The sequence below is a fragment of the Sciurus vulgaris genome (assembly GCF_902686455.1).
Source record: "Sciurus vulgaris genome assembly, chromosome: 3".
Lineage (NCBI taxonomy): Eukaryota > Metazoa > Chordata > Mammalia > Rodentia > Sciuridae > Sciurus > Sciurus vulgaris.
In genome coordinates, this window is record NC_136463.1 from 33,253,597 (window position 1) to 33,280,597 (window position 27,001).

Here is a 27,001-nt window from a genome sequence, read left to right on the forward strand (position 1 = left end):
GAAGGGGTAAGGGACGGGTAATTGTGTGCATTTATGTTTACAATTTTAAGTAGAGGTGATATTTGAGCAAGAGATGATTTATGATTTTTTTGTGGTGCTGGGGATTGAACCCATGGTTTCAGGAATGGCAGGGAAAACCTTTGCCACTAAGCCACACCCCAGTTGCTCAGTTCCTTGAGCAAGCCTTGAGAGTAACTGCTGCAGTTCTCTGAAGATTTCAGGTGGAAGGGATTGCAAGAGCAAAGGCCCAGAGGAGAAATCATGACTGACTTTGGGGCTGAAAAGAATAAAATCCAAGCTTGACTTTGGGTTATAAAATGGACTAGTCTCCCAACAAATAAACCCACAACCAAGAAAAACACCCCCAACAAATAAACTCACAACCAAGAAACAACCGCTCCCTCAACCTTGACCCCAATCCTGTCACTCTCCCCCCTCATTATCTTCCAGTTCACCAGAAGCTGTTTCTTGCTTTTCCCTGTTGTGCCTCTGCGCAGTATCCCCCCACCCTTTATGCCCATATTCAATCTGCAAGGCTGGCTGCTTCTGTCCCAGTAGATGTTCAAGTTTCACCTTGGACTTTTCCTGACTGCAGAACCTAAAAGTCGCCTCGTTATTTCTCTTTTGTCTGCTTCCTTTTATTTCCCTCATGGCACCCATCACACCATGCACTTGGGATTCACATTTGCATGAATTCATACTTAAAACTCAATAGGCAAACAGTATCTCATTGTCATTTGAATTTGCACTTGATTGCTAGTGAAGATTATTTCCCCAATAATGGTAATGTTCTTAGCATGGTCTCTTTTATTTTGTCCAAACGAATGTTCAAAGTCCCTATGTCTTAGGAATCAGAGCGGGGCTGGCCAGCCGCAAACCCCACCCTGACAGTTGTCTGGAGGGAATTTATTTTTCTGAGTTCCTGGAGGAGTGACTCATGGTGACGGTCTCTTCGTCGGAATCATTCCAAAACCCGAACCCATTTGGAGGAAAGTGTTTCACTTCGATATCACCAAGTTGTGAAAATAGGCCAGAAAGTTGCATTCGAGTGGTACCGGGTACATACTTACTGAGCAATTATTAATGACCACTTAATTTTGCATTACAATGTTACATCGATTACAAGGAAGCTAAAGCTCTGATGCAAGGGTGTGGGGGTTGCTGCCCATTACCAGCCTCTCCGCCTCTCCCATGGGACTCTCGATCCCGAGGCAGGAGACAGTCAAACTGATCCTTTGCAATCTCCCAAAGCCAAAGCGGGGCAACAGGAGCGGGTACCCTGGGGAAAAGCATCCAGAGTCCTCCGGGATCTCAACATTCCAGCCAGGCCGCTCTCCCGGCCCCCATCGAGATTACAGCTCCTCTCGCGAGAGCACAGGCAAGGCTGGCTCCCGGCAGCAGCGGGATGTTAGCAGAGCACTCCAGACCGCGCCCCCTCTGGCGCAGCTGGGAAAGGCGCGCGAGGTACGGGAGGGAGCGGACGGCGCGCGCACGCGCAGGTGAGAGGCTGAAGCGGGGGCGCGGGGGCACGAGGGCGAGGGGCGGGGCTTTGCGTCGCGCCGCGGGCACGTCGCTGCGCGTCCTCAGTATTTAATGTCTCTGTGTTCCACTGGCCTGGGCGAGCACGTGGGGGAGCGGCCCGAGCACGGAGCTGCGGGGCTGGGCCGTGGGGCCAGGCGGGGGCTTGGGGGGGCGGCGGCGGTGCCACGGCTCTACACCCCAACGGTCGCAGAGGAGCTGGTAAGTTGGGGGTATGGGGAGGGTCGCCTGGCCCGCTCATCCCCTGCCTGGGCCCTGGGAGGACGCCGTCGTGTTGTTGGGGCGCCTGGGGTGCAGGTGCAGGACGCGACGCGCGCTCCAGGTACCCGGGAGGCAGAGAATCCGGACCACGAGCGTGTGCAGAGGGCTCACGCTTGTCGTCTGCTGTCAAGCAGGCCCGTCTTGCCTCCGTCGCCAGGGTGCCCAGTGGTACTCCCCCGCGGGGTTGCCTGTCCAAGGGCTCCTGCTGACAGGTCGCGTATGCGTGGATGCGGGCGGCGCTCTGAGTCGCGCGGTTCCCCCCACCCGCGTCACCGCCCTCGGGGGCGAGGACGCGACACCCCGGGTGCCCCTTCTGCTCCTTAACTTTCCCAGAGCGCGCTCACCTCCTGGGAGGCGAACCTGAGCGCGTCCCACCCAAGGTCGCCCAGCCCCACTCGCATTTACTTTTCAAAGGTCGTGTGTACCCAGTATGAACCCGGAGAGGCGGCGGCGGGGCGGTCTGTGGGCAGGGCCAGGTGCTCAGAAGGGCGAGGAGGTCCTCCAAACCCCGCAGGGACCCGGTCTCCCACTGGGGGATAGGAGTTAAATTGTCCACTTCCGGAGCCCAACCCAACTTCTTGACCTCTTTGGCTCGGTGACGGTGGCATACCGAGCAGTAGCCCAACCCCTGAAGTTAAGCGTGGTGAACAAGTGAAGAGGGCTCGACGCACCGAGCAGGGAGGATGGGTTGGGAGACCGCTGTGCCTGGAACTGTGTGGGGGGCGAAGAGACCATTAGAACCGAGTTAGGGTCTAGAAGACGAGGGCTTGGGTGTCTCGAGGAGAGTTCGCATTTGCAGCCTCCTTAAGTGTGTCCGGAGAGGTGGAGGCCGTCCAGCCCGGTATGCCGGCTGTCTTCACTCCTGGGGACGCAGAGTCACGTGCTCCGCACCCCTCCACCCTCAACTCAGGTTCGCGATCTGGAAGGACCACACATGTTCTGGAATATAGGTTAAAATGTTCGTAGACCTAGGGGCTGGACACCTCAGGGATGGGATTTGTAAGTGTTCAACTATTTTGTGCCGTAGGTTATGGTTCTTCCCATTTCCCCTGCAAGGGAGGTATAAGAGAGGAAGAGTTAGGTGTTGGTGTACTGTACAGACAGGACTCCTGGGAAGCCCTGAGCATTAAGGGACTTGTCTCTTTTCTCCTGGAGGAGATGCGCAGAGTGGCAGGCTCCTTCCTGCCCCTGGGCTATGGTTAACACAAACCCGGTGGACTTCGCTCCAGGTGTGAGTGGAGGCCTCTCAAGCTGGGTAGGGTAAGGTGTGTGTGCAGGGCAATTAGTGAGGTTAAACTGCCTGTATTTCCCCTACTGAAGTGCAGGCTACTGGATATTTATCTTTTGCAGTGAAATCAGGGCCGCTCGACCTGGTGCAACCACCTCTTGTTAGATGATTTGCTTCCTATCCGCCTCCTCTCCATGTCTCAATTACTGATTAGGAACCCTGTTCACAAAAAGCTATTAATTCTGGCACTGATAACCTTACATGTTACCCTAGGCCCTTCCCAAATTAGTACCCCTTTTAACCCTTTATTTAGAAAGGGAAGCTTGAACTCCTAGCACCACCCAGCCACACTACTCTTAAAGGCACAGAGCATCTTTGAAATGAAGGCATCATGATTTGATCATTTGATTCCTCTGTTCTTGTCATCCAAGCGTTCACCTGCTGATTATTGAAGATTCTTTTTGAGCATTGGGAACAAGTGGACTTGTGTGTTGGGAGCTTTTTGACTTGTGTTGAACCTTTCTTGTTTCACTTCTAACTAGTTTTTTTTTTTGTCATGGGTAATAATTTCTGTATGTATCCTTGTGAAATATGGACTTACATTGGAGGTCTGTATCCTACAGGTATGTGAATCACTAAAGCCTTGGTTGTTTCTGGCTTAAGTAGGCTCCATTGTCATTCATGTTCTGTGCAGAAAACTGAACCAAGGCAGGTAACTGATACAAGCCTGTGAGTGAGACAGGTCTAGTGGATTTGTGTGTAGGTAGAGTCCCTTGCAGGAGTGTCTCCTATCTCCCAGCTGTTTCTAGGAAATGCATTTACATTCACTTGGCCACTGCGGGGTGACAGTGGAGGTTAAGTATCTGTTTTAAGTAGCTTGCTCAGGTGTGAAGTTGATGTATCTCCAGTGTAAGGTTGCTGAGCATCAATATTTTAAAGCAATTTGTCCTGCTGCCTGGTAACCCAGATTATTCTTGGGCTTTGGACCCAAGCTGGTCATAGCCATAGTTTGTGAGGGAAGGTAGTTTTAACCTTCACACCATTCCTTTTCCATTCTAAAAACAGATGGAGATCATATTTGTGAGACCTGGGTCTGTGCCTGGTATATACAGGTGCTTAATATTGTTGCCTCACTCCAAGAAATCCAAGATTGAGTTAAATTTCACTTGAATCAATTTGAATCTTATTAAATTACCCCTTCCTAGCCTCTGACCTAGAAATTTGGTAAAAAAGTTAAGGGAGATAAATTGGTTTCCTCAGTTTGCTGGCTAGCCTCCTGATTCAATGTGTCATGATTAGATGAGCATTTTAGGGCTTTGAAGAGTGGCAGATTATAGCCTGAGTGCCTGGAGAGCTGGTTCCCAGCCACTCCTTCCTGATCTTCCTGGGGACTTTAGAATGACTGACCTCTGCAGCTTGGTCTGTCTTCCTGTTGTGGGGAAGTCAGACAGTTGTGTTAGCTATGGGTTAATGCCTTTGGTTCAGTACTCCCAGGAAGTTTCTATGTACTCCCCTGTACTATGGGGAGGTGCTGAGTTCTCTGGGCCTCTTGGTCCACTGAAATTACATACTATTTGAGAATTGTTTGTCTGCATAGTGGGGTGCCTAAAACCTTGCTTCTCGGGCAAGTTCTCTTTCTCCCACTTCCCTTCCTGGTACATCTACTTCACACAGGTTTCACTCGCACATTTAACGTATGTGTGGCACTCCACTGAGTGAACCTGGTACCTAATTTTAAAATTTCGCAACGAAAAGTGCCATCATCGAACATGTCTGGAGCAGGGTAGAGCCTGGCTGGAGAACTGAGATTTAGAGACTGCCTCTTCCTTGAAGGTCCTGTGCCATGGATGCAAGCAAGCATCTCCTTAATCCTTTAATCCTTACACCTCAGAGCATCCCCGGAACTGGAGCTCATTCTGGATTGTTTCAGTGAGGGGTAGAGAAACAAGTGTGGGTTTGAACCCGGTCTCCTGGAGGGCTTTTGTGAGAAGAACCAAGGAATATTCTTAATTCCTTGGGGTTTTTCTTTCTGCTGCTTTCTAGCAGATTGTCGTAGTGAAGGTGTGCCTGTCGTCATCAGCAGTCTGAGGACTGGCTTTCCAGTAGTAAGTAGCTTTCAGGGTGTCCTTCTCCTTAACTTTCTCTTCCTAAGTGCTAGCAGTTTTATTCTGTCTGGGTCTTTGTAATCTGGACATGTCTGCAGCTCGTTTGGTAGTTTACAGCCGTAGGTAGTAAACATTGTGTTCCCCATCCTGTAATTCTGGCTGGTCGTGTTCACTTAACCGTGTGTCACTAGGTCTTATTTGCACTTGGGAACAAAGCAGGGCACCCAGGTGAGTTCTGGAAGTTAAAGTATGCAGAGCTTGGAGCTAGTTAGATTTATTTCACCTCTGGGCTTAGTGGCAAGAACCTTGGACTTGGCGTAGTTCTTAGTGCTGATCTGTTTGGGCAGACCTGTTGACCCTCTGGGGTGTCAGTTTCCTCAACCAGTAAAGGAGGATTGGTGAACGTTAATGGTATTCAGGTTTTGTCCCGGGAGCCCTGGAGTTAGAACAGGGTGCCTGGGGGCTGCTGGAGGATTGTGTTTGGGCTGCTGTCCTAGACAGCTCAGGTCAAGAACATTTTCAGCATCAAGGTTCTTTCTGACAACACTGGTCTAATATGTTCTTTGCCCACCTCTAAAAGCTTAATTGCTAGCTAGGCGCGGTAGCACACGGCGTAATCCCAGCAAATGTGACGATTGAGACAGGAGAATTGCAAGTTCCAGGCCAGTCTCGAACTCTGTCTCAAAAAATAAAGGACTGGACGTGTAGCTCAGTGGTAGAGTATCCCTGCATTCAATTGCCAGTACTGCAACATTAAAACAAAAAAGTGACTTTGACTTATAAATCTCCAAAACATCATGTTTGGGTTTAGGCTTCCATAGTCCATAAGCCCATCAGCTTTATTTCTTTCCATGACATGATAAGCAAGTTCTGGTCTACACTTAGGAGTGATCACTTATGAAACAATTTGAGAAAGGAGCTTAGTGAGGGGCTGGGGACATGAGCATGAAGCAGAAGGGCCAGGCCTTTAGAGAGCTGTGTTGCTTCAAGAGCCTGTTTATTAGCATGAAGGTCTTTTTGGTTCTCTTATTTCCCTGGTCTCTAAAAGGCAAATGTTATTAGATCTGCTACTTTACGTGATGACTTCCTATAGGACCCTAGTGTGGGCCCTCAGTTAAGCCAGGTTGGATTTTTATTCTGTTCCCTCCCATCTATTTAAATGTTAGGGAATGTTTTTCTGTATTTACAGAAGGCATTGGAGAGAGCGGGGCCATAATGCTGATCCTGAATGAGGAGGGGCTTTATTTCAGCTGCCATCTCATCTAGTCTTGGCTGTGCTTTGTTTGAACCTTGCTAGACTGGCCTTTGACATGTAGCGTGAGATCTATATTTTTCCCCCTTGAGCCAGATGTAACAGATGCATAACAGACACCTGTTGCACCTACTGGCACTTTAGGAAGGTTATTTTTATTAATTTCGAGATGGGTCTCACTGTGTTGCCCCAGCTACCCTTGCACTCCTCAGCTCAAGCAATCCTCCTGCCTCTACCTCCTGAGTATCTGAGACTACAGTTTTGTGCCACCATAACTGACTAGGAGGGGATTTTTTTTTTTTTTTTCTGTTTTGAACAATGCTGTTTTTATATTCTCAACTCTATGAGGTTAAGTATCTCAAGTTTATAGATAAGGAAACTGAGTCCCTGAAGAGGGTAGCTGATCCCAGAGGGCTGGGGTGGTCGGGGGTTTTTTTTGTTTTTTTTTTTCCCACGCTGGCCTCTAACTTGTGATCCTCCTACCTCAGCCTCCCGAGTGGGTGAGTAGGTGGTGTGCTCCACTGTGCCCGCCTAGGCTAACTTTTGACCTATGTCAGGATACCCTCTCCCTCCCCACTATATCTGCCCTATATCTCTTCTCCCTCTACCTCATGCTCAGAGGCTGTTTCTTATTTACTGCCCCATTATCACTTGGTCCTCATCCAGAAAATAAAAGTGGGTTTTTAAAGAATTAAAACTGCTTATCTCACAAACCAAGTCTGTTCTGAGTTGTTTAGGTCTCATTACAACCCTATGGTTGTATTCCCATTTTACAGGAAAACGAAGTTCATGATCTTAACTCTTAACTCGTATCTTTCCAAAGTCATCTTTGGCCATACGCTTTTGAAATGGGCAAGTAATGTCTGTGAGTAAGATGCCTTAGAGACTAGATGGCTGTGCCTTAAGGTCTGGGAAACTGCCTTGAAGACTGAGCAGGTTGAAAAGACAACCTTGAAGACTCATTCTCTAGCTAATAATAACGCGGCCTGTCAGACCTCACATGGAGGTCATGAGACCATCCCCTGGCCCTCAACAGGCTGTCACCCAGGAGTCGCCTAGTCCTGGTTGGAGGAGGCAGTGAGTTCTATCCCAGCCCCCACCCCTTCTCTCTGCCCTTGACCTGGGTGTGCCTTTGTGAGGACCAGGGACAGCAGCTCTACTGAAGGAGCTCCAACTTCTGTGATTCTTCTTGCCCCTCTGACAAAAAAGTGTCTCCCAACTTACTGAGCTTCCTAGGAGAGAGCAGCACTTGTTTATGTATGGGCCTGGAGCTGTCTGTAGGAGAAAAGGCAGGGTTGAGAATAATCTCCCTGCTTTGTCCTTTGACTTTGGTGTGGCCCACTCGGCCAAGCATGTGCTGGTGCTATTTTTAGCAGGTGGCATCCTTTAGGAGAGCCAAGTGCTTGTGGCTGCAGTGTCCAAGACAGGTCCTGCTGCCGCCGCCGCCTGATCAGGAGAGGGAAGAGAATAAGCCACCCTAGAAACTGCCATGGCCTGTGTGGATGGGTTGGCTGCTTAAGAGGCCTCTGGGGCTGCCTTTTCTATTCTGGGTCTGTGGCAGGGGCCCAAAGCCGCCTCCTGGGCCAGGCAGGCATGTGACTTGAGGCTGTCCAGTGAGCCGAGGAGCCCGGGGTCAGGACTGCTGCCCTGGGGAGTGAGGACCCCTGTTGCTGGTTTCTCAGGAAACTGCGTAACCCTGTTTTCCTGTGAAGTCGCTCAACCTAAGGGCCAGCCACTAAGTGAACAAAAAACTCTTAAACCTGGCTTGATTGGCAATCTGATTACTGGTGTCCCCTGGCTTAAACCAAGATACTCTGGAAGGAGGCAAAAACCATGGTCCCCAGTGGGAACTCCTTGCTGGGAAGCTACCAAGGCTGAAGAAGGGTGAAAAAACTGAAAAGCAAGTTTGTTCCCCCTGCTCTTCCCCCTGCCCCCCGCCACGCCTCTCCTTTTCTCCGCCCCCCTTTCTTCCCTCTCCCCCACCTTTCTCTTTCTCTCTGTCTGCTGCCAACTCCCGCCCATCTATCTGTTTCTGATTAGGAAAGCTTAGTGCCATATAAGGCCCTCAGTTGCCTATGGTTTATGTTGGCTGGAGAGCAAGGTTGTTTTTGTGAAGTCTGATTCAAAGAAGCGGCAAGGGCTCACAGAGGCTGTGTGTGTGGGTATTCTCCCACCCCTAGGGGCTGGAGCGCCTTATTGGAGCAAACCGATTTGATGGGGGGCGGGGCTGAGGGTATGGGGCCGCCCTGGTCCCTTAGCTAAAGTGCAGTATGGCTGCAGGGCTTCCCAGCAAGCACATGTGCTGAGAACTCAAAGTAAAAAGTGAGCCCGTTTCCCACACACAATGCCTGTCATGGCCCCAGCCAAGGGCATCTTGTTTCTGGAATCGATTTTTTTTCTTTTGATGATGCTGGGGATCCACCCCAGAACCTCATGCATGCTAAGCGAGTGGTCCACCACTGAGCTGTATCCCTCACCCTCTGGAAGAGATTCGGGAAGCAGCTTGTATTTATGAATTAAGAATGACTGCCCTGGGGCTGGGGAGACAGCTCAGCTGGTAGAGTGCTTGCCTCACGAGCACAAGACCCTAAGTTCGATCCCCAGTACCGCAAAAAAAAAAAAAAAATGACAGCCCTTTGGGTCAGTGAGTTCTCCCTCAAGAGGGAGTCCTGGGACCCTGGTACCCCCCAGTGCTTGGGTTCTATCTTGAGCACCACTTCTGCAGGGGGTGCTGAGGAGCCAGCCCTGTGGCAGCAGCAGAGCTCAGACCCCTTCTTGCTGTCTCGAGTCAGCCCCGCTCATTCCTGGCTTAGGACTTTGGCACGTGTTCACCCTGCCTGGAACTTTCTCCCCCTCCCTCCCGCCTTCCCCCAGGTGTTGGCATGGCTCCTTACTTTTCTAGCTCTGATGCCACTTCTTCCAAGAGGCAGTCCCTTGATTCCCCCCACGTTCTCCCCAGACATACTTCCCTCCTAAACACCCTCCCCAGTCTTTCTTATCTAAATTGGGGTACACAGAAAAGGACTGAGGGGACGTTTCTCAGCCCTGCTACTACTATGCTGCTACACACAGGACTGTGTATTCAATTCACCACACGTGCAGGGGATGCCTTAGGGTCCCATTCTCTGAGCTAGCTGAGAGAGGCTGCAGTATATTACATTAGTTTCTGAATCCTCTCTGTAATGTCTTATTATCTGAAATTTGAATCCCTGTCCCTCCCTCCACCCTTGCTTCCTGAGAGCTCTTTCCCTGTGTCACTTATGGAACCACCCAGCTGACAGTGGGTATTAAAATTAACCCAAGGGGGGGGGGGTCCTGCTACCTGATGCTGGCTAGCCTCAGTGGAGTGGGGAAACCTTTGCCTTCATTCTGAAAAGGTCCATCAGCAAGCGTGTTCTCTTTTGGGTTATTATTGCTATGTCAGTGGGAAGTTTGAGGGTATCTGAAGTGAAATTGGCATCAGCTATTATGGAAAAGAAAACATTGTAAGTTTGTATATAGATGAGTTGACCCTTGTGTGTAGTATTGTGGTTAACAAGAAACACATAAAGCCGTGTGATGGTAGAGGATCCATTGCTACTTGTATATAGCTTTAGAAGGAATTTTCAGTCACAGTGTTGCTTGTAGACAGACATGACTTTTTGAGCATCACAGATTCAAAAGAATACTCCTTTGCTAGGGATGTAGCTCAGTGGAGTGCTCAGTGGAGAGAGAGAGAGAGAGAGAGAGAGAGAGAGAGAGAGAGAGAGAGAGAGAGAGAAAGAGAAAGAAAGAAAGGAATCTTTCCTTTTCCTCCCAGTAGCACACTCTGGCCAAGTTACTCTTCCAAGCATATATTATAATAAACGTTGCTTACGACTGTGGACTTTGTAGTTCTCCTTTCTTTCTTGTCTCCTCCTTTCTCCCCTCTTCTAGTTAATTCCCTTACTTTTGCTCACTCTTTTTATCTCTAACCCGTTCCTTGACTCTCCCCTGAGCCACTGCCACTGCTGTGAAACTTGTGCCACTGGTGGCAAGCTGTTCTCACTGTGTTAACACCCCACTTCTGCCCAACAGTTGCGTGTTTTCTTGGGAAGCATCCCTTTCCCTGGCTCTGGGGATTTCCTCTGCCTTTCACTTGTGTTCTTTCTTGGATCTGATGCAACCTCCTTTCTTGGTGGAGCACATTCTTCAGAAAAAGAATATGTGCAGGGGTGGGTGGCCAAGAAGAAGCCAACTGATGCATGCAGAAGGGCAGGCACCTCTGAAGGCGTGCACAAGAGTGAGTGGCTGAACGTAGGAAGTCGGTGGAGAGTAGGCACAGATAGCTGGGCTGGTAGGTTCTTTCCACCTGATCAAGCAGAAGTGCTGGCTTTACTTTGAGGTCTGGATTTGGGAACCAGGGAGTGCAAATGGGTATTGAATGAAATTCTGCCTATGAATGGGGCCATCCAAGCCTCTTGGTGCCCATAATGGTAGTATTCAGGCTACTCTCTTCTGGTTTCCCACCCCAGGACATTAGAACATCCTAGTCTAGATGAATGGGCACCCCGTTTTGTTTGTTCCCCTGTGCCAGAAGGGCACTTACCTGTCTCTTGGACCAGCCTTTGAGTTGGTCCATGGCAGAAGGTGGCATAATAAGCTCGGTTATTGTTTTTGCCTCCCAAGAAACTGTGAAAAGATTGAAAGTGCCTCACAGTCTCATCTCACTCATTTCTGTCCCGTGTGCTTGGTGCCCTGTAGTGCCAATAAATATCTGTAGAATAGAAATTGCCCTCTTAAACCTTTATGTGATTTCTTGTTTGGTACTGCAGTCTGCTGTCTAGAAATCATGGTCTCATCTCTGCCTCCTGAAGGTAGCAGCATGAAGGGGCCTTCGCCATACGCCGTCTTTTCTGATTTCTCCTGAAGGCACATGCTGTCTTTATTGGCATTCACTTGCCATCAGATCCCTGCTTGTACCTTTTGGTTCCAGCCTTCTGTGGTCACGGGCTGGAACTCGTGTACCCAGGAGGACATTCCTGTGTCTATTTTGTCACCAGCCTCAGAAGCCTGACAGAATACACTTGTGGAGCCAGATGGTTGCTAAGAGCCTGAAATGAGGGGCAGGGTGGACAGGACATGGTCTTCAGCGTTTTCTAAAACCACACCCCTATTCCCAGCTGAAGCAGTTGGAAGACCTTGGCAGGAGACGCTGATGCCCTTCCCCTATCGCTCGAGAAGGGCGAGGACCTGCCATAGGCCTGGTCAGCAGAGAGAGGGAATGGCTTGATACCCTTGTGTGGCTCCCCTTATTATACCAAGTTTTCCAGACCAGAAGTTAGTTTAATTTCTGACTGGACTGGAGGAGGAAGAGTCCATGTCCAGATAGGATGTTGGGCTTCTAGCTTTTCTCACCTGGTACTAGCCTTTGGTTCTAGACTCTGGTGTTCCATTTGGGTCAGAGACGGCTTCGCTGAGCAGGTTCTCCCACCCAGATGTTGGGTTAAGCCTCAGGCCTCCTGCACAGAGGGCTGGAAGCATGTTCCGTGCCATCCTGACAGCTGGCCAGCCTAGGACGACCAGAGCTGCCCCCAGAGTGTGTCTGGCTAGCTGTACCAGCTCGCCTGTGCTCTGTGGGGCCATCACAATGGAGGGTGTGGGGACATCCTGGGCAGGCCCTGCAGCCCCACTGTGAGCTAACATGGAATCTTGAGAGTGTCCTCATGAGTCACAGCTCGCTTAGGCCCCGAGGATGAAAGGAACACCGGGGCTGGGCCAAGACCAGCACACCTGAGGCATGGCTCCAGCGCTCTGATTCCTGGGCCCAGCCATGCTGCCGCAGGAGAGTGGCCCCGGCTCACCATCGCCCCCCACCCTCAGTGGCAGGACTGCACACTGCGCGCAAGGTAGGCCATGGCCTTGCGGCCTTTGTCCAGCCCAGCAGCACCCCTAGAACTGTGCTGTGCAGTAAGTGGCCATCAGCTGCGTGTGGCTTTTTAAATTAACTTTAAATAAAATTAGAAACTCAGTCAGTAGAATGCTTGCCTTGCAAGCACAAAGCCCTGGGTTCAATCCCCAGCACTGCAAAAAAAAAAAAAAAAAAGGAAGAAAGAAAGTAATTCAGTTCTTCAGTCACTCTTGTCACATTTCAAGTGCTCAGTAATCCCCTGTGGCTGCCAGTATTGGATAGCAGTTGCCACAGGAGCATTGCCCCGACCATTGCCTCTGGTGACCTGCTCCACCTTGACCCTGTCACAGCTCTGCAGATTGGTGTAGTTCCCGTTGCCTTGACCGGAGAGGTCAGACTCCTGTCCGGCCCTTTACCAGCTCTTTAGCGTCCGCTCCTGGGACTTGTTCTGGTGCAGCTCTGGGCCTTGCTGCCCTCTCCCACCTTTCAAGGCATTAGAACCTTCGTTTGTTTCGCCTCCCCTCCCCCTTCCTGTGGCCTGGGAAAATCCTGCCCTTTGAGCGCTGTCCTGGGCTCTCTTGGTTTCCTTCTTGCTGCTCGTGGTGTGGGGCTTGCAAGTGTGAGAGAGGTCGAGTCTTCCGCCCGGATTGGGGCTTCTGTGTGGCAGCGCACATGTACTTGGATGTGAGTAAGGTGGCAGCTGTGATCCCATGAGGGACTAGGAGAACACCTCTAATTCAACAGGAGGCACTCATGTGGACCGGGAAAGATCTGAGAGAGTGAGGCTCCTCCGCCTGGCTCACAGCCTGCCGCTTCTCTGAATGCTGGGGCAGAGCACTGGGCTTTCAGTTCCGATTCCCTGCCAGGGAAAGACCCCCTTTCAGGGGACCTGCCCTCAGTGACAGCTTGCTGTGCCGGGCACTCTGTTGGTGGGGTGTCTTGGGCAGGCACCTTCCTGGTGGTTAACACCCTGGTACAGCCATTGGCAACGTGAGCATTGGGATGGTGGCAGAAATGTTCCAATTCCAGCTGAGAGGATGTGTAAGTGTTCGTTCAGAACACGCAGTGGATGTGGGTCTGCTGACCAGGTCCAAGCCCAGAATAAACTTGGACTGTTGGCTCCTTACTGTTGTTTTTATGATTGACTTTCCTGTCAATTATGCGCAGCCCTGTTTCACAGTAACTGCAGCCAAATTGACTTAGTCACTGGGACCAACACTTTTTTGTACCGTTCCCAGGGTTTTGTTTTCTTGTTTAGCAGAAGGCTCTAGACTGCAGTTACTGGGTTGGGAATGAGCCATTACTTCTCCAAAGGCTGCGTACCTCTTGAGGGGAAAAAAGGGCTCCTTTTAGAACCTGGAGTGAGGAGAATGCGAGGGCCTTGTGGCTGTAGCTCGTGCCTCCTTCAGCTCTGTGTGACCGCTTGGCAGTGAGCCACGTGCATCTATTCCTTGGCAAATGGACCTGCTAAAAATAAGCAGGCAGCTATTTAATTCCAACAGATTCAAAATAGCTGAGAGTTCTCCCCGCCAACCTGAGGGCAGGGCTCTTCGGCATCTTGTGGGCAGCTTTCCCTGGCTGCAGGGAGAAGGTGTCCTGGGAGGCAGCTTCCAGCTAGATTGTGCACTTGAGCACTTTGGGACCCTGGTGTTCAATCCACTTAAACCCTGAGAAATTCAGGTTTAAACACAAAACACCCGGGCTGGGGTTGTGGCTCAGTGGTAGAGCGCTTGCCTAGCACAGGGGAGGCACTGGGTTCGATCCTCAGCACCACATAAAAATAAGTAAATAAATAAAATAAAGGTGTTATGTCCATCTACAACTTAAAAAAAATTTAAAAACCCTAAAAACAAAAAGTGAAACACCCAGTACATAGTTGGCAGCTCAGTCTACCAGAGAAGGAAAGCCTCATGAGGCTGAAGGAGTGCATGTGTGTATGTGCGAGCAGCCCTGGGTGGACATTTGGGAGAGGTTGGAGCATCTTATGCCACCTCCAGTTGGCCTATCAGACCGCCATTTGGGGAATATGGCAAAAAGTCTGCTTGACTGACATGAGATGCCTCCAGTGAGGAAGTGAGAGGCCAGCCATTTTCTGACTGGTGGGAAACGAGGTTTCAGGAAGGGGCATCAGATGCCTCCTGGCAGTGGGCACCTTTCGTGAGACCCCACGAGGCTTGATGTGCTGCAAGCAACACCTTGTGCAGGTGGCTGCTGATCCCAGGGGAGCTGTTCTTGGTGGAGGTGCCTCCTATCACTAATCACAATGCTCAGGTAGCAAGAAAAAATAAATCCTGTCCATGTCTAGGCTCTCTGGGGATCTCATGCCTCTGTTCTTGAGTGTGACAGCGTACTGGGAGAACCAGAGCCATGTCCTACACAGATGTGGTGTCTCCTGGTTCCTTAGCAGTGGGTCTCTGACTCTACCCTTTAAGGGGTGGAGGCTGGAGAATGGTGGGCAACGGGAATCCCAGTGGATCTTTCTGGATTTTATTGATTGTGTGTTCTCAGGTTAGCAGTTTTAATGACTTCTAGGAAACCTTCCTGTCACAGCAGTAGGTATCTGGCATGGAAATGTTACAGCAACCGCGTTTCTTGGGCTATAGTCTCAGCTGAGTAGCTACAGCTGACTTTCTGATGGAGTGAAAGGGCTGGGGGCTTAGGACCCCAATTTCCAGGGAGCAACCTAGGCTGAGACTTGGGTGGGTGAGTGGCAGTGGTGGCCTGGTGTGCTACAGAGTGGCAGGCAGGGCCTGTGTCGTGATTCCAGGCAGCTGATTCTGGGTGTTTGTCAGAGTGAGGACTGAGAACAGAGCTGATGATATGGAGGGAGGACAGTGACATGGTGGCTGAGGACTGGATCAGTGTGGATCACCCAGGGTGCAGGACCCAGGCCGCTGGAGGGTGTATTTGTGTGTTGGGCTTCTCCCTATATGAGTGTAGCCAGCTTCTCGAGAGGAGGGGAGAAGCCGGACTCTGGGGATCAACTTTGAGCTCTGAATGGGCAGGGCTCCTTCTAGCTGGTTTGGGAGGCAGTTTGTGTCTTGGGGAACAACCCCTCCCTCACACACTCCAATTTGAATCTGCAGCCTTGGGCCTTGGTGTGTTAAGTGGGGAGACTCCCTTCTATGGGGGTGGTTGCTAGGGTTTGTTTTCTTGATATCATTTCGTTTAATATTTTTCCTAAGATCAGAGAATTGCTAGAATATGGTGGGAATCCCAGTTACAAACCCTGCTAAAAAGGAATTGCCTGTGGGGCATGGTGGCACATGCCTATGATCCCAGCTACTCAGGAGGCTGAGGAAGGGGAGTCACCAGTTTGAGGCCTACCTGGGCAACATCTTGAGACCTTGCCTCCAAATAAAATTTTAAAAGAGCTGGGCCTGTAGTTCAGTGGCTGGGTGCTTCCCTGGCATGTGCAAGTCCCCTGAGTTCAATTGCTAGCACTGTTTTTTTTTTTTAAAGGGGGTGCAGAAGGATTCCCTAATTAATGAGGAATCAGAATCTAAATTTACTGGCGTGGGTTCAACCCAGCTGTACTTCCTGTTAGCCTGTCCTGCTGGGTAGGACTTGCTCTGTGCCAGCAGGCCATGGGCTCACCCTAGCGCACCAGTCCCCATCTTTCTTTCCCATCTCTAATTGTCTTTCCTCTTTTATATGAAGGACCCCGAACATGAAGCAAATACAAAACAAATCTCCTTTAATGTACTTTTTTTGGGGGAGAATAGTGATTTTTAAACTTAACTACACATTGGAAATCATCTGGGCTTAAAACAGAAACTAAAGAACTGGTGTTGATTCTTACCCCTCAGAGATTCTGATTTGGCCTTGAACTTTTTCTTTCTGTTTTGTTTTTTTGATGGTCCTGGGGATTGAACCCAGGGCCTTACTGAGCTATATACCCATCTTGGCCTTGGATTTTTAAAAGCTCCCCCAGTAATGCTATTGTGGATCCAAATTGGTGAACCACTATGAAAATTTTTGTGTATTTTTTAAGAAATCTTAAAAAAAAAAGAAAACCAAAGGTATTCCAGCTAATAAATAATAAATGAATGCATCAGGGTTGCAGGATACAAAATCAAAGTGCAAAAACTGTTCTTCACCCTAGCTGAATGGCCAGGGGTGTGTCCTTCCTGGTTTTTCCATGGGATTTTGTGAGTATAGACATTGCCTACACAGTAGTCTCTAATTCCTGTTTTCTGCTTTTTCCATGTCAGTACATGAAACCAACTTTTTTATTGTACTGTGGATTGAACCTGGGGTGCTTAACACTGAGCCACATCTCCAGGCCTTTTAAAATTTTATTTAGAGAGAAGGTCTTGCCAAGTTGCTTAGGGCCTCGCTACATTGCTGAGGCTGGCCTTGAACTCATGATCTTCCTGCCTCAGTGTCCTGAGCTGTTGGGATTACAGGCATGTGCCACCACACCTGGCAAAAACAACTTCTTTTTCTAACCCTAATATATCTACTCATGGATTCCACAATATATTTAGTAGTGATTTCCCCTGAAAGGTTAATTCCAATTTTGTTTCAAATAATACACTAGTGGGCATTCTTATATAGACCTCAGCCTACGCAGAGGGTTTTTTTTTGTTTTGTTTTGTTTTGTTCTGTTTTTTATAAAAAAAAGCTTAGAGTGTGGGATTTTGGGGTCATAGGGTATTGCTCATAAGATTTTATGAGCTATTACTAAAACTCTCCATCTTGGCCCATCCAATGCATCTTCCCCACAAGTCCACTAACTAGTGATTTTCAGATTTGATGTGGAATAGAAGCTGAGTTCCCGTTCATGACCTTGAGTTTATTTTAACCTTCAAGGTAATACATTCCTTATATTACCAAGTGGTTGAGGATTAAGTGATACAAAGGAGAGCATCTAGTGAGGTTAGGCATTTGTGAAGTGATAAGGTAGCATCATTGAAGCCTTCCACCCTGGCTTGGTTATAAAGTCTGCTTAGCCCTGCTCTGTACTTCCCAATCTCATTGCTTCATCTTCAGATATTACCAAGGATGCTCATTTTTAAACATGGAGGGACTTCCTCGAGATGACCTCCCTGTACTCCCTCACTCCCAGCACTTTGGGGGCAAAGCACATCTCCTAGCTTTGCTTCTAACTGTAATATGCTCCTGACTCCTCTGGGCATCTTAAAATGCAGCCCTGATTGGGTAGGTCTGGGGTGGGCAAGGCACTGCATTTCTAGCAGGTTCCCTGGTGATGCTCAGGACTCTGGTCCCTGGACTGAACTTTGATAAGAAAGGTCCTAGAGCATTGGTTCCCAACCTTCAGCTGAATGTCCGAATGGCCCAGAGAGTGCTAAAGCATTGACGTTTCTTATCTCTGCAACAAAAGGCAAACCCAGATGAAGGTATGATTCACCGTGTTTGTGTGCAGTGCCTGTACCCTCCTACCTGGCCCTCATAACACCAGTTCTCTCCCTTTCTCCCTGCTTTTCCCAGGCATAACTACTTCGGGCCTCCAGGATGGCAATCCATTTCCGTTCACTCTTCCCCTTGGCATTGCCTGGAATGTTGGCGCTCCTCGGCTGGTGGTGGTTTTTCTCCCGTAAAAAAGAGCAGGTGAGCAGCAATGATAAACAGGTGGAGTCTGGTGCTGTGGTGCTGAGGGCCAGCCCTGACATCAAGAAATCGCCCCCCATGGAAGAGGCCTGTCCTGGAGTTGTGTCCACACCTCCCAGTGTCACACAGCCACTAGAAAAGGAACAGTCCGCTTCGAGCAAGCCCTCCGTGGAGCCCCCAGCCTCGCTGCGCACACACCTGACCTGTCGCAGATCAGAGTCCTCAGGCTGCCTCCCTAACACCACAGACTCGAGATCTCAACCAGGAACACGCAAAGATGACAGCGCAAAGGTGGAACTCGCCCTGATGGGTGATGAAGCCAGATCTCTTCCTCTCGAGTGTCCCCTCCCATCTCCCAAGGATGTTCTGTTCCCCCACGAAGCCGTTGAGGTGTGTAAGCGAGAGGTGGTGTTCAGTAAGGTGCCAGGGAGGGGCTGGCCTGGCCAGTCTGTGTGCGCTGCAGAGAAGTATGGTCCCGGGGACAAGGCAAGAGAGACAGGTGGAGCCGAGGGGACCGGCGATGCAGTGCTGGGGGAGAGTGGGCTTGAAGAAGGCCTGTTGTCGCAGGAGCGTGTCTCAGAATTAGAGAACAGCAAGGCCCTCAGCCTCGCCCCTCCAGGAGGCGGAGGAGAGAAGGGGAGCGGTGGCCCCTTCTCCCCACCCAGAGAAGAGTCCGCAGTCGGGAAGTTGTTAAGTAGCTCTGGCAAGTTGACTCACGCAGAGCTGGCAAAGGATGAAGAGATGCAGGCACCTGAGGTCCGAGGTGACAATACCTGGGACAGAGACATGGCAGGAGAACTAGGCCGAGAGGAGAGCTTGGATAAGAAGGAGAGGATTGAGCAGGCTGCTTTCCAGATAATCTCCCAGGTGATCTCGGAAGCGACCGAAGAGGTGCTGGCCAGCACGGGGGGCAAGATGGCAGGTCAGTTATATCAGGCCTCAGGCGGTCAGACTCAAGGACAGGAGGAGAGCTGTACCCCAGCCAGCCAGAAAACTGTCCTGCGGCAAGACACTGCAGAGGCTGCTCCAATCATAGTGGGGTCAGCTGCTGGCCTAGTGGACTCTGCCCTTCCCTCGCCAGGCCCACTAGCAGAGGACCTGCCATCACCAAAGACCTATGTGAGCTGCCTGAGCAGCCCGCTGTCCAGCCCCACCAAGGACAGGAAGCCAAAGAACTCCGCACACCCCATCTCCCTGGCCCCCTGCCCACCTCCAGCAGCCCCCCTCAGAGAATCGCTGGGTGAGGCTTGCGTCCTGGCGGGAGATGCCACCTGTGTTACCTGTGCGTCAGACAGCCAGAGCGTCCCTTCCACGGCCGCCTTGGGGCAGTGCTCAGATTCTGTCAGCACTTCAGGGCTCGAAGACTCTTGCACAGAGACCAACTCAAGCCCCAGGGACAAGGCTGTCACCCCGCCACTGCCAGATAGTACTGTGCCCTTCAGTAATGGGGTGCTGAAAGGGGAGTTGTCAGACTTGGGGGCTGAGGACGGATGGACCGTGGACCCAGAAGCAGATCACTCGGGAGGTAGGCGGGTCTCGGGTGCTCACTTGGAGGATCGGGGAGGGCTTCCTTTATTTGTTAGGGCAGAGATACTAGCCTGTCCCTCCCTGCGGCCACTTCTGCAACAAAGTAAAGGTGCTCTTCAACTCTGTCCCAGTGTGCCTGCAGAGAGCCGGGCGTGGCAGAGAGCTGGTGGGTACCTGAGAAGTCAGGCTGTCCTGACACCCCAAAGCCATGGGAGCTGTCACTCGGCTCACCAGCCAGGGAGCCTCCTTAACCCTTTAGAAGGATCCGGTTTAAAGTAGGGTCACCAATGAGCCTTGGTGTGTGCCCTCTTCTCGGAGCCCTAACTCTTAGTGGGTCTTTAATGGAGAGGCCTCCTTAGCTTATCTCCCCCGAGGACCAGGTCTGGGCTAGTGTTTCTTAATGGTTGACCTCCTTTTAATCCTGTGCTTGTTCCATGTCTTCACCTGCTTTCCTTCTCCAGAAGCTCTTACAGGGTAAGTGTCCCATGAACAGCCACAGCCTTGAGTCCCTGGGGAGGCTCAAGTGCTTCTCCGTTGTCGCTCTCACCTATTCCTTCACAGAGTCTCAGCCATTTTTTTTCTGTGCAGCTGCAGTTCCACCCCGGGAAAGAGGGGCACTTTGATAACGAAGTGTCACTGGGTTTTTCGAGTGCTGACCCCAGCGTAGACAGTTCAGACCGCTAACTTACAGGTCAGCAGCTCCTGGCCCTGCTTCTGTGGCTCCCCCCGGGATATTTTCATGTATTTCAGAGAATGTCATGACTTCCCAAGTGGCTCTCTGATTTGTTTGTCCTGGAGCCCTTCCCTACCATTTCAGCTCCATCCAGGAAGCTTGGACTCTTTCTAAGGCGTTTGACTGCTTTGAGCAGCATCTGCTGTACATAACACTGGTCTGTCACCCCAGGATGCTGTTGACCGAGACCACTATTGTTTACTATACGTCTAAAAGAAAATGCTGCTGCCAATCATGATTGTGGAGGGCCAGATACCATAAGATATCCTAATGTTAAAATGCTTTTTTAAAAAATGGTGTCTTAAAATGGGTGAAAAAAGGTTTGGATTTTTGTTGTTGTTGTTTTTGTTTTTTAAAGAACTTCCCTTTGCCTGTTGCCCATCAGCTTAATTAGTGAGTCCATCAGTGTTGTGTCAACTCCAGGTTGAACATTCTAGCTGCTCTGATGGGTCGAGGACTTCTGAGTGTAACTTTACAGAACAGGATGCTCTGAGTCTCCTGTGATAGGTGGAGAAGTTTCAGGATGGCTGTTCGGTCCAGAGCCTTGTGACACCACCCATCCAGTGCTCAGTGGGTGCTGAGCACCAGGCTAGGGTTCTCATGTTAGCCTTGCTTTGAGCATGAGGAAGTTGAAGCTGAGGGAGCTAGAAGCTGGCCTTCGAATGCAGCTTGCTGCACTCCTGGTGTGGTTCTGAGCCACTCCTGGGTGCCATTGGGGTACAGGTATTGGCCCTTCCAGTTCTGTTGGATGGAGGCTGAAAATGAGCAGGGCCCTTGTCAGCCTGTCCTGCTTCAGTAAGTTGTGGAGCAGCTCCAGAAGGGGTTTTCCCTGCTAGAAGCCTATATTTATTCTGAGCTGCTGGTTGAGGGAGAAGAGGTGACTCTGAGGTTATTTTTCTGGGAGCAGACTCTTAAGCCTTAGTCCTTTGCATCCAGACAGTGCATGGATTGTTTGCCAGAGGCTTATGTCTAGTGTTTGGGAAAACCTTACAAAAAATAACCTAATCAGTCGACTCCTGGGAGTGATCTATTTCTAGGTATCGAGTTGTCCATATTTAAGCCAGAGCCATTTCTCTTAAGCTGCATGGACCCCTGCTTTTCTGCAGCGGTCCCTTTGCTGTGGCCTGGAGAATACAACAGCTCAAGTTGGTGCCAGGGTCCCCCTTCCCATTGTGCTCTTGGGAATGAGCTTAGCTCCATCTTTTGAATAGGGAATATTTGAGCCCTACAGAGAATTCCGAGCTGCACAAGCTGGGCCTAAGCCAGGGCAAGAAGGCTCTCCTTCCTTTGTCCACATCTGGCAGAGAAACAAGTGGGCCCTGATCAGGGGTGAGAGTGGGGCCACTAGACAAGCCAAAGAGACTTCTTTATTCTGTTTGGCCCCAGGCCACTGCCTGGGAGCCCAGGCCTGAGGCTTTGGGGAGTAGAGACTTTTGGTCTGAAGAGGGGCTGGGACACTTGGAAGGGTGAGATGGTTTTGAGGTGGCAGTCCAGATCAGATCCCAGCATCATGTGGACCAGTGGAGTGTCTCCTCCCCCACCTGTGGACCCCCCTCCCTGGACGTGAAGTTGGTCTCTTTCCTGTTCACCACTTGTGTCTGTTCCAGCAGCTGTGGCTGGTGCAGCTGCCAAATAAGCAAGTGGGACTGTAAGTGACAGGCTAAAATTAGGTGTATTGATACCTCTAGTCCTTCTTTCATTGGGGTTTCTCTGGCCTTCTAGAATGAGTTAATAGTTGCCTGCCAAGTGTGGGGGGCGGGGGGCACTCCCAGTAATGTGGATTCTGGAAGTCGTGGGTATTGACGGCTCTGAGCCGGGTCTGTGTGTGCATGCTGCTTCCTTCCTGTAGGTTCCGACGGGAACAGCATGGATTCTGTGGATAGCTGTTGCAGCCTCAGGAAGGCTGACAGTTTCCAGAATGCCCAGGCAGGCTCCAACCCCAAAAAGGTTGACCTCATCATCTGGGAGATCGAGGTGCCAAAGGTAAGGGAGGCTGCATCCCCCGGGGCCGAGTTCTGTGGCAAGCCTAAGTTCCCTGCTGCCCAGGGTGGGGGAGGCCAGTGAGCCAGAAGGGGCCCCTAATGAGCTGAAGGCCTGAAGTTTGCCAAGGTTCAGAATGTGCTGTGGATGGATTCTTCCAGGGGCCTTCAGAGCATCTTACCCTTGTCCTCCTCTAAATCTCAGGCCTGTCCCCTCCCCATCTCCTCTTGAATGTGCTGGGGCTGGACTCTGCCTGCAGATTTGCTAATGCAAATCAGGTTGAGGACTGGGGCAGCCAGGCCCCCTCTAGCTCTCCTGTGTGAAGTGCATTTTATAATCAAGCAAAGCATAAACCCGCATTTCAGAGGCACTTGAATGGCATAGAAATGTATGAAGAAAATAAAAACCAGTTCTAATCCTACCCTTGAGAGTGACTGCAAAGACTTAATTCCTTCTCATTTCACACCCTGTGGTTTTTAAACAAAACTGAGATTGCGTTGCTTTAATTAATATTTTAAAATATTTAACAATTTAATTTACTTGTTATTCTTTGGAAACATAATTCTAACTGCATTCTTCATTGTGTGAATGTCAGTTTGCCTCACCAGTACTGAGTAACTTAGTTGCCCCAGCAGCTTAAACTCGCTATTACAACGTAATAACTTATTAGTTTGATCTTTATGTTTATCTCCGGGGCTCAAAAATAATTGGCAGGCTGCTTAGGCTGCTTTCTCCCCGGGCACTTGGCTCTGTGCAGAGGTGGAGACCTGGCTTGCCCTGAACTCTGAGGCAGGATGGCCGTGTTGATCCCAGGCTGCTGGCTCCCATGTTGGTTTCCTCCCCTGGTCACCTTGTTGTCATGCCCTCTGTGAACACTGGTTGCGAGGCAGGCCTCGGTGAGGAGGGACAGTGTCCCTCGTCGCCCAGCTGGGGAGGGGTCGTTTGGGATTGTTCTGGAGCTTGTCTTACGTCATGGCTAAGTTTGGCTTCTGCCTGCCTTGAACTCTGGTACACTGGGCACTTCTGCATGCCTTATGCTCCAGAGGTTCCAGGCCACTGTCCCTTGAGTAAGAACCCAAGTGTCCTCAGGCCTTTACTTGCCAACGGAGCCCTTTATCTTTGGTCCTGAGTGGACGTGGAGAAGCAGGGCTCTGAGGAATCATAGTCGGCCCTTCTGCTGCTGAAACTGCTCACTTGTGAGTTGGAGGAGGTGCTGCTTCCCTTAAGTCATCTCAGTCTGGCAGCCTTATGGGGATGAAGTGGGAGCTGCTGAGCCCTGCAACCAGACTGCCTTCTTCAGCTGCTTAGCAGCTGTGTGACCTGGGGTGGGTTCCTTAGCCTCTCTGGGTTTGTTTCCTCCTCTGTAAAATGGTGATAAAGTTGTCTGTTCCTCAGGTACTGCAAGTGAATATAAGCGCCTGGAACAGTCCAGGAAAATGTAGGCTGACATAGTAACAGTTAATATGTTTGAGCTTGATCTCATGTAAAATAAAAGTAGGTCTTTGGGATGTGGGGGAATTGGTTTCCTGCCAACCCTTCCATCTTTCTCTCTCTCTCCCGGGAAGCACTTAGTTGGTCGGCTAATCGGCAAGCAGGGGCGGTACGTGAGTTTCCTGAAGCAAACTTCTGGTGCCAAGATCTACATCTCAACCCTGCCTTACACCCAGAACATCCAGATCTGTCACATAGAAGGTCAGTGGCACCCGTTACCCTGGGCTTTGTCTTCTTACCTGCAGTGTGAGTACATGGAAGCATCTGAGTCCCAGTTGCTGTCCTTTTGGAGTCGGTCTCTGGATAGAAATGGCTTCTTACCCCAGCTGGCGGAAGCACTGGGTGCCTTCCCTCTGGCCTTCTTCCCCAGTTTGGGGACTTGGGGGAGACATGGGTCCTTCCTCACCAGATCTCTGGCCAATAGAGGCATGGGTGGAAGAGCAAGGCCAGGGTCCTGGGTTCATGGTGCCTGTCACCCCACACAGGCTTCCTCACAGAGCAGAAGAGGGCCAGCCCTTTCCCCTCCTCCTGCCTCCCCTTGCATTCACGCCATAGGTCAGAACGACAGAGGTGTCACTTGAAAGGCCTGTGAGCTTAGGCAACCTTCTTCCTGAAGCAAAGCTTAGCATTTTGGCAACTTAAAGATGCCCTTGAACACTAGAAGTCCCGTGCAGTGGGGCATGTGGGTGAGTCTGTTTCTGCTGTGACTTTTCTCTTTCCCACAGTGATTGTCTTGTCCCCACCCCACTTCAGGCTCTCAGCATCATGTGGACAAAGCTCTGAATTTGATTGGGAAGAAGTTTAAGGAACTGAACCTCACCAACATTTACGCTCCCCCGCTGCCTTCACTGGCACTGCCTTCTCTACCAATGACGTCCTGGGTAAGCATGCTCCTGGGTCAGCACACTTCTGGCGCCCTTTCCCCCAAGTCGTCCTCCAAAGAGCGACTCCCCAGGCTGTGGGCCAAGAAGGCCATAGGCACACTACTGTCCATGCCCTCTCAACTCTGGCTTCCACTGGTCACTTCCGCCTCCAGCCTGTGCTCTCTGGGGATGGGGTAAAATACTGACAAGAAGCCAACTCCCCTGGCACTGCCATCTGGGTGTATTTTGGGTTTATTTAGGCATTTGCCTAAAAAGGATAGTTCAGCCAGGAGATGGGGTGTGTCTGGACCAGCTTGGGGGCTTCTTAAAGCTGGTGCTGTCTAGGATCCCTGCCCAGCACCTGAGGCCTGCCTGGGATTTGTATAGGGCTTATGATGGGTCATTCCATTCCTTCCCATCCTTTCTTCTCATTGAGCCAGGCTAAGTAGTGGCCCTGGAAAAGGATCCCTCCTCCTTCCTTCTTTCCAGGAACTATGTAGGTCATACCCTGTAAAGCCAGAGTTCTCCCAACCAGGAAGCCTCAGTGGGTGACCTCTCCAGGGCTTGTGTGCTGGTTTCTCAAGGTCTTTGGGGGCTTGTCACTCATATTCTGTAGCATCTATGTCTTTAGCCCTAGCCAGGCCTCTTCTCACTGGGAGTGGGCATGGCGAGTTCTATGGGCCAAGGACTGTTGATTGCATTGCACACAGATGGGCTAAACTTACTGTTCATGGAAATTGCCCCCTTATGTTTTGTTTAGGATGATTCAACTAGAGGCCCTTATGCTATGGAGGAAGGAATGGGGTGTTCCTGTCCTTTTCTGTGGGTGTTCGGAAGTGGGCCAAACCATATTCCTTACTTTACTCCTGAATCGTGGAGATTTTTTTCCCAGGAGGCTTGGGCCGTAGACTTTCCTTAAATTATGGAGTGGTTTGTGTGGATGGTTTCCTTCCCTTGTATCCCTCTTGGCTCAGTGGGACTCGGAGTACCTCTGGGTTTGCAGGGCTGGCATGTGTCCAGGGAGGCTGGATTCTTAGCTCTTTTCTCCCTGGGCCACCAGACTCGAAGGTGGATAGGCACCTTACTGTCTAGAGCCCTACCTGCTGCCTGTAGCCTGGCATCAGGAAAATCAGTTCCTGAGGATGAAGGCTTTTAGAGTCCATGGTGACCTCTGCGGGCCTTATCATAGGGCCTGGCTTCTGAGAAGCTACAAGCCAGCCCTGAGGTTAGGCTGCCCCTGATGGCTGCTTGAGGTATTGCAGGATAGCAGCTGCCCTGGCCGAAGTGGTTCTTGGGCTCTGCCTCCTGGGTGTTCTGTTGTTGGGGTTGCTGTGCCTTTTCAAAAATGTGCTAGTTGAGAAACATGTCCTGGGGCCTCGAGGCTTATCCCACACAAGAGGAGAGTAGGATTGATGCCGTGTCCACTGCCTCTTCCCCTCTGTAGCTCATGCTGCCTGATGGCATCACTGTGGAGGTAATCGTGGTCAACCAGGTCAATGCTGGGCACCTGTTTGTGCAGCAGCACACGCACCCCACCTTCCATGCACTGCGCAGCCTGGACCAGCAGATGTACCTCTGCTACTCTCAGCCTGGAATCCCCACCTTGCCCACCCCTGTGGAAAGTAAGTGCTGGCCTGGGGGCCAGGGAGGGAGGTTCTGGGCTCTGGCCAGGCCAGGGAAAGAACCTCGGGGAGTTGCCTCTACTGCCCTTTGTCTTGACCAGGAGGAAGCTGTTCCAGGATCCTTCATGGGACAGCACCCCTGAGTCTCCCAGCTAGCTCAGCTAGGGTTTCCGTTGGCTGACAGAGCAGCAGCCTGGAGTGGAGTTTTAGCACGCAGACTCGGATCCCAGTCCTGCCACTTTATGTCTGTTAAGTGGGGTGATACTGCTTGTTCCAGGAAGTTGGGTTGGATACTCTGTTAATATGTGAAATATGCATAACTGGTTATGATAAAAGAGCCAAAACCCAGCAAACCCAGGCAGTGGGTTGGCCATCCCATGTGACAGGTGAGGGAACTGAGCTTCTAACTTTAAGTGATTTGCTCAGATAACCCCTGAGCAGGAGCTGGATTCAAACCAGCCTTCCTCACTGTTACCTCTGTTGCTTCTATCAGTGGGGATAAAATGTCAGAACCATTCCCACCCCCCATCCCCATCAAAGACTCCTAACCTGGGGGTCCCCTGATGGGCTTTGATGTATCTGAAAATGCTCTAACGTTATCTGTAGTGTTTTGTATCCATCCTTCCTTCCTTTTCCTTTCTCCTCCTCTGCCCGCACCGCTGTCTTTCTATTGATGATTGAACCCAAAGGTGCTTTACCACTGACTTTTGTATTTTTTGAGACAGGGTCTCACTAAGTTGCTGAGGCTGGCTCAAACTTGCAATCTTCTTGGCCTCAGCCTCCTGAGTTGCTGGGATTATAGGCCTTCACTACCATGCCCAGCTTTTTCTTTTTTCTTTTTCTTTTGGAGGAATACAGATTTAGTTTCATCAGATTGTCTGTAGTTGCACAAACCTAGCAGTAAAGACTGAACTGGAGTCCAAGAGGTGACTGTACCGGGGGCTAAAGGTCAGGGCC

At 50.6% G+C, this 27,001-nt stretch overlaps 1 protein-coding gene across 2 annotated transcripts in view; it reads left to right on the forward strand.

Moving 5' to 3' along the window:
• The window catches only part of AKAP1 (A-kinase anchoring protein 1), a 53,874-nt gene that overhangs the window by 22,236 nt on the left and 4,637 nt on the right, over window positions 1–27,001 (forward strand). The window contains exons 1-6 of one of the 2 annotated variants that reach the window (XM_079131372.1): window positions 1,593–1,740; window positions 17,709–19,353; window positions 21,938–22,071; window positions 23,634–23,760; window positions 24,313–24,440; window positions 25,867–26,044. In XM_079131372.1, coding sequence (XP_078987498.1) covers window positions 17,733–19,353; window positions 21,938–22,071; window positions 23,634–23,760; window positions 24,313–24,440; window positions 25,867–26,044 — 2,188 coding nt within the window. In that variant the 5' untranslated portion in view covers window positions 1,593–1,740; window positions 17,709–17,732. Of the gene's footprint in view, window positions 1–1,592; window positions 1,741–17,708; window positions 19,354–21,937; window positions 22,072–23,633; window positions 23,761–24,312; window positions 24,441–25,866; window positions 26,045–27,001 lie in introns of those variants that run through there. The other variant, XM_079131373.1, reaches the window with a different exon arrangement.